Genomic DNA, 6,943 nt, shown 5'->3' with positions numbered 1-6,943 from the left:
ACCTTACCCTCCGTGCCATTGGCAAGGTTCGCGTTACCGACCTCCGGCGGTAACCGAAAAACCGCGGTAACCGCGATTACCGGTCAAAAATTCAAAAAAATTCGGAGAAAATTCATTCGGCAAATTTTAAATTTTTGCGAAAAAATCATGTTTTTGCCCTCTCGGTAACCGAGCGGTTTGGGTCGGTTACCGAGCGGTTTGGGTCGGTTACCGAGCGATTTTCTCGCATTTTTGATTCGGTCGGTTACCGAGCGGTTTGGCTCGGTAACCGCTCGGTTTGGCTCGGTAACCGCTCGGTTTTCTCGATTTATCGAGCGGTTTTATCAAATTTCAGCGCAGTTCAACAAAAAATCTAAAAAAGGGTTCAATCTTGTAAAATCAATAACTAATTCATCCGAGCTTCAAATCAAGTGAAACAAATTTTGTTGGCTTCCTTATAACATGATCTACATGATAAAAGTATTTATACTCATAAAAAAGTTCAAAATTTTCTGTGAGAAATTTTATTTGTTAAACCAAGGTAAATGCATAGTTTACTCTTTGCTAATCCAAAAATCATGAAACTAATTTTGTTAGTCTTCTTACATGATCCTATATCTTTTAAAAATATATGAACTCATGAATTAGTTATTGTAACATGCATGATTGTGTAAATGTGTTGCGACTAGATTAATTCATAACTGACCCATCACACCTTAAAAATTAGTGAAACCACTTTCATTAGCTTATTTATATTATGATTTACGTAGAAAAAATAATAGTAGACATGAAAAAATTAATTACAGTGATTTTTCTTAACATATTCACTTTATGCTTGTGAACTTTGTAAAAATCATAGAGAATTTAATAAAACTCTAAATAAAGTGAAATCAATTTTAAAGGTTCTCTTAAAATACGTTTTATACAAGAAAAATATGTGTTTGCATGTTACACTTTTCCTTAACGTGAGTTAATAATTGAGCCGCACGCTTCAATTTTTTTCATTTTTTTCAAACTTTCTCCCTATAGAATATGATGCAAACGACATTATTTTTGAAAATGTTTTTCACAGAAGTTCTTAGAATTGTGTCTAGTTTTTTTTAAGATTTTTTTTGAATTTTTTTTAAATTTTTTTATTTTTTCGAATTTTTTGAATTCAAATTTCGGTTACCGAGCGGTTTTTGAAATCGGACCGGACCGGGAAGGTCGGTAACCGCGATTTTTGAGCGGTTACCGACGGTTTTTTGAACCCTGGTCGTGCCACAGCGACACAGCCATCCGAGCTACGCTTGGCCTCTTATCTATTGCAATTGCTTCTGCAATTGCTTGGCCTCTATCTATTGCACAACTCCTGCTTGTTCCATTTCTTTGAAGAACGCTGGAGGGCCAAATTGTCGCAACAGACGGATGAGATGTTACGTGGATTGAAATTGTATAGCAGGCAATGGTGGAAAATTTGAGCGTTATTTAAGCGAACCATGAAATTTGAGTGGTACATTAGGTAAACTGTAGTCTCGAAACCAAATTTCATCGTGTGTTTTGTTTAAGTACGCCATGCACATAGAGGTTAAAAAATGTCAGCGAAAACATGACCAATGAAATCGAGAATCCTACAGTCCACAAGCAAGCGTCGCAGTGATAATCTTCCTAAGATTCAAACTATTTTGGATCGCCTATGTTCCAACATGCTCACGTTTCGACAGAAAATTGGACCCTCGACAACTATGGAACAATGATACATCAAATTGGAGCAATCTACAACATTATAACTTTTCATTATTCATCAATACATATTTCCCATCTAAATTAATGAACATACATAGGTTCGGAGATTTTGGTTCTACACTTACAAGTCACTTATATTTTTTGTAATATATCGTTGGACACCAAGTGTCTTTGAAGAGCAGGGTACATGCAAATCTCTGGACAACTATTTCTGATTGCCATGTTGTCCTGTATTCTCTCGAATAAAATTCCTCCCTGCCTATGGCTTTCGACTACCCTAATAGCAAAAACCTCACCAAGCACATTCTATGCCGAATTTTCCAAAAACCTTGCCAGAGAATCTATGTAGAGAACCATTACCACAAATGTGACCCGATTCTTCTTTGCTGGTCCAAATGCATTCTTTCAGGCCAAACTGAATTTAACCTCCTCGCGAAGTCCTCCACTTCTCTGCATGATAAGAGCAAAACTTGTTACTTCAGAACAGGGCACTATTCCAATGTCAACAGTGTATCTAATAGCTTTCTGAACACAGCCCGGAGCAAATGATGGGGCAAGCAGCAACTCCCAGTACATGCAGAAGTTGAGTTTCACGGATTACACTATTTGACAAAATTCTTCAATTTCCCATCCAGAAACTAACTTAAATTCCTCAGTACACAAACCTTTCACAATCAACTATTTCAGGGACAAGACAAATACATGACTTTTTTTTCAATTGAGAAACAGACTAGTAGGCACAAAATAGAGCCTACGTGCATGCACCCATTAGATACCTCACGTCCTTACCTATCAAGCTCTTCCTTCATTGCAGGATCAAGTCCATCATCGAAGTCATCATCTTCGAAAGGGAACTCAATATCATCTTGCACATTTGGACTTTGGCAAGGAAGTCTAGAAATATTACCACTATCCGCTTTGCATGGAACCACAGAGGCAGCTCCCTCCTAAATTCCCAGATAAATCACGTAAGAAATACAATACTCCATACAGAATTACACAACAGGGAAAAGAACAAGCTTGGAGCTCTAACCTCATTTACAGGTCCGGGATTAGCTTTTGCAGGATTCTTAGCATGATCTTTCCTTCTTTTATTCTTTTTCTTATTCTTCGCAGCTTTTCCACCTCCAGAATCTGTCAAATGGTTACATGAACCCTAAGGATTTTTTAAATAAAAAAGAACTAACTTGAAACAGGCTGTCAATCTTACAACATAAGAATATCTTAGGAAATAAAAAAGGTAAAAGATAACTTCATGCGCACATGTCAGAAAGGAGAAGAAGCAATTTTATAAAATAATCAGATGCTCCTGCTGTACCTAGTTCAGAATATTTCTTTTATTCTTCTGGGCATTTCTATCATATAGACTGTGCCCAGCTTTCCAATTTATCTTGGAGGAATCTGGGCTGAGTCAACCAGTGTACCAATTAATATGGTATTAAATTTGATGGGAAAAAAATCCATGATAAACCCTGATTCTAGAAAAGCTCGTGACAAGAGATTAATCTTCAGTTATCCTGAACCAACAATCATATGCATCCACTGTAAGGCCAGCTCCAGCGAAGCCCTCAAAAGCGAACGGCTTCCCTGTGCTGCACTGTAGCGCCTGAATTCGAGGCTTCCATGTTACTGTGCGCCACTCCAGCGGAGCATTTTTCTACCACTACAGGGATACAGGCACATCTTTTTTCCAGGACGGGAGCAGCAAATTTGTGGGAGCTCGACAGCTCCCGTATCACTGTTCACAGAGTATGCATGTGGGCCCGTGGAGAGAAGTAGAATAATGAAAGGTAAAAAATATGGTAGCTGCTGGAGATGTAAAAAATAAATGATACTGTAATAGTATTAGAGGATGTTGTAATAGTATTATAGGGGATAAATTTTTAGAGTATCTGCTGGAGATAGCCTAATACAGTCTTGAGTGCCAACATGTAGCTACAAACCTAGAACTACTTATCAAGGTCGTACATAGTACATAAATATGTTGGTCCAGGACAATAAGGCCCTGTTTGGTAGGGCTCTAGCACCCAGCTTCACGTCAGATTTTGAGTTTGTAGGCTAAGATAAAATGGTTTAAGTCTCTATTTATATACTAAAATAAAAACAAAATGGTTCACCCAAACATCCACAGTGTACCCACAGCTACAGCTACATGAATTTCTAGAACTAGGAATGCTTAGCTCCAAGAATTCTTGAAGTTGGAGCTCTGCAAAACAGACTCTAATTTGTTGTAGTTTTATGACTGCTAAGTATTAATCAACATCACATAAATTTATGGTCAAATAATTATCAATTTTTTTTTGCCAACGCTCAGTAAACCTCAGTTTTCAGTTCAGTAATCCAAGTGGATGTAGCTACACCCCAAGTGAATACTTTATCTAATATTACTCGCTGTAATCATACCTCCATCCCCATTTATAAAACAAAGTATCTCATCCAAAGATCTCTCATCTTTTTGTTCTTCTTGTACTTGAACATCCTGAAATAAAGTAATACTCACAATCTAACATAAAACATGAACAACACAACTGGGTGAATTGGGAAAATATCATTGAACATAACGTGTAGAATCAATCATAGATACCTTTCGTCTCTGGCGCTCCTGGAGTTCTTTCCGCTTCTTTGCATACAACCGGTTCAATAAGCGAATCGTAGGATCATCATTTATATTTTCTAGGGGCTCCAATTTCTCTTCCTGAGTGCATGTAAGTTTAGACAAAAACAGTATTGAACATGTCTATATCTAAAACTAGTAATGGTGCTATTACCTCTGTTAAGTCATCTGGTAAATGAAAAATATCACGAACTTCTTCAGGTGTCTTTCCTCCAATGATTCGAGCAAGCGCTCCACAAGTAAGATCGACCAGTGGCCTTAACTGTAGACTGAGAGCTGCAGAAGCCAACTTGCAGAGTCTTTCATAGTCTATCCTGACAAACTTTTCATCGAATGACTTCCGCTCCTATAAAAAAAGAGTAAAACGATAGTAAAATATGTGGGAGCTAATATAGAGGCTATTTGGCAAGGCCCCAGCTAAAGATTTGCTCCATAGACCCACAACATTGCAGATCCATCAATGGATCGATGGCAAAAGCGGGTAATATCCCCTCAAATCGGTGGGCTAGTTAGTTTCCACAGGGTAGGATCCACATTTGGAGCAACGCTTTGACCACTCCATAGAATTGCACATGGAAGTGGGGAGGTCCATGAATCAAGCTGCTCTACAAAATTGTGGGGTCACCCCATTTGCTAGGGCTTCACCTAGATCCATCATGGATCCCGGATCTAGAGCCCTACTAAACATACCCACGGACTCAACAAATGAGATCTTCAACAATATCATGAATTGCAACAAACCTTGTTTGAGCGCCCAAGGACCTGATGAAACCGACAATAGTCGAGAATCAAACTCAAACTTGCCGGATTAACTCTTTCCGGGAGAACAATAGCATGATTTTTTGATGAACCTGTGCCATTTTTCACTATTTCTCGACATATCATAGGGCAGAACATCGCAACCTCCTCCTCCACTTGTTGTATAGAACCATCAGAGCATTGAAGCCAGATATAAGTTTTCAATGCCTGTTAGAGTTCATCAATAAACTCGAGTTAGGCCCAAATACGGTGCTCAACATTGGAAGGTAATTTTCCCCCTCAAATTAAAAGCAAAAAAAAGGGGGTGCAGTTCAGAAATACAAAGGGGACCGTACCTCTGGTTTTATTACTGCTAACTCGCTCCCTGACATGATTGCCCAACACAAGATCAATAATGGTGATAATCTTGTTAAATACAGAGGAAAATTTACAAGAAATTCCTTTATAGGTATACCAACACCCCAAGCACTCCAATGTCCAGCAACCAACTGAGAAAACTTGATCCTGTAGAACAAACCAGGGCATTCCTTGATTCCCCTTCAAATTGGAGAATGACTTTATTTGCCTTTAGATCAAACAGTACAGATATCTGCGGAGTAAACTTTGGCTTCAACCAAATGGTTCGATGTAATCACTTTATTGATAAACCTACAGCACAGAAAGAAAATGGCAATATTTTATTGGTAAACCTAGGGAACAGAATGTCAACGGCAAGATGCATAAGCAAAGGGAATTCACCAACTACATGACAGATGATCACAAACAAACAAAAATAGTGAACAGCGGAACGGGTAGACAGAAATCAAATTATGACAGGGCGCAGAAAGAAAATTCACGCCCCCTAATCGCCACAAATCGCCCTGCAAGGTGCCGATACGTTTTGGTAACCAAGATTCCCGACCCCTGAGTCCCCGACAGCCTATCCGCATCCAGCCGGGGGCAACAAGAGAAGACGCGACGAACCAAGCCGCATGCAAACACAACCCCGGAGCCGCGAAATGGGGCTAAACCCCCTCACCAAAGATTGACGCCGCGGGGGATTGCGAAATGGGGGCTTAACCCCCCCCCCCCCCTAACCAAAGACTGACGCCGCGGGGGGTTGCGATGCCTACCGATCCGAGAAGCCTGCGAAACCCGTGCGCACGCGGACGCAGGGAGCGATTGGCCGCGGGGCGCGCCTCCGGCGGGCGGGCGGGCGCGAAGGAAAGGGGCCAAGACTCTCCAAGGAGACGAAGCGGCGGCGGCGGCGAGGGAGGAGGGGACAGGGACCCCGGCGGCGAGGAAGGGATAGGCTCGGCGAGTCGGAAATGGCATGACATGGCATGGCGTGTTGGGTCCAACCAAACCTAACAGCGCCATGGGCCTGTGGGCTCTATCTGGGCTGCCGTTTTGTCATGGGTGCTGCTGGCTGTTTGGGCTGCCTTTTCCGATCCGATGGTTCGTTGGTGAGCTTTTTTTATTTTTATATTTTTTTATTAAAAATTCAAATAAATAGATTCCTCACAGGAGAATTTGTAAAACTAGACGTCTGCAGGGGGCTGCAGCCCTCAGCCTCCTGAGAGGGTGGTTAGAAAACCTAACCGCATCCTGAGAGGGCGGTAGGCCTAACCGCCTCCTGAGAGGGCGGTAGGGGCCTCCCCGCCCGCCGCGCTGCGCTGCCCGCCCGGCCGCCTCTCCTATAAAAAGGTCAAAAATTCATTAAAATCCGAAAAAAGAAAAAGTTGAGAAGAGGGAGGAGAAGAGAGGAGAGGAGAGGGGAGGAAGAAAGGTCGGCGAAGCTCTGCTGTATTTGGACTGCGGATTTGAAGAATAATTTCGGTAAGTTTTTTTTCTTTTTTATTGTTGTTAATTAGTGCAGTAGTAGTA

The 6,943-nt window shown here is 41.1% G+C and overlaps 1 protein-coding gene across 1 annotated transcript; it reads right to left on the bottom strand.

Annotated features, from left to right (window-relative positions):
* Positions 1 to 1,724: 1,724 nt before the first annotated feature.
* Positions 1,725 to 6,397, bottom strand: LOC133895525 (SKP1-like protein 21). The gene is made up of 9 exons (XM_062335920.1): positions 6,190 to 6,397; positions 5,413 to 5,725; positions 5,060 to 5,284; positions 4,473 to 4,664; positions 4,289 to 4,399; positions 4,108 to 4,183; positions 2,738 to 2,838; positions 2,494 to 2,651; positions 1,725 to 2,154 (listed from the first exon to the last, which is right to left on the bottom strand). The coding sequence occupies exons 2-9, from the start codon at positions 5,446 to 5,448 to the stop codon at positions 2,061 to 2,063; spliced, it is 993 nt and encodes a 330-aa protein (XP_062191904.1). The 5' UTR covers positions 5,449 to 5,725; positions 6,190 to 6,397; the 3' UTR covers positions 1,725 to 2,060.
* Positions 6,398 to 6,943: the final 546 nt, after the last annotated feature.

This window comes from Phragmites australis, chromosome 16 (assembly GCF_958298935.1).
Source record: "Phragmites australis chromosome 16, lpPhrAust1.1, whole genome shotgun sequence".
Taxonomy (NCBI): domain Eukaryota; kingdom Viridiplantae; phylum Streptophyta; class Magnoliopsida; order Poales; family Poaceae; genus Phragmites; species Phragmites australis.
This window is presented reverse-complemented; position numbering and strand designations above follow the sequence as displayed.

Coding starts and splice junctions, on each gene's coding strand:
- LOC133895525 (XM_062335920.1), bottom strand. CDS start 5,448: ATGTCAGGGAGCGAGTTAGCAGTAATAAAACCAGAG. Junction 5,285..5,412: donor TAGCAGTAATAAAACCAGAG/GTACGGTCCCCT, acceptor GAACTCTAACAG/GCATTGAAAACTTATATCTG. Junction 2,839..4,107: donor TTTTATAAATGGGGATGGAG/GTATGATTACAG, acceptor ACCATTTGACAG/ATTCTGGAGGTGGAAAAGCT.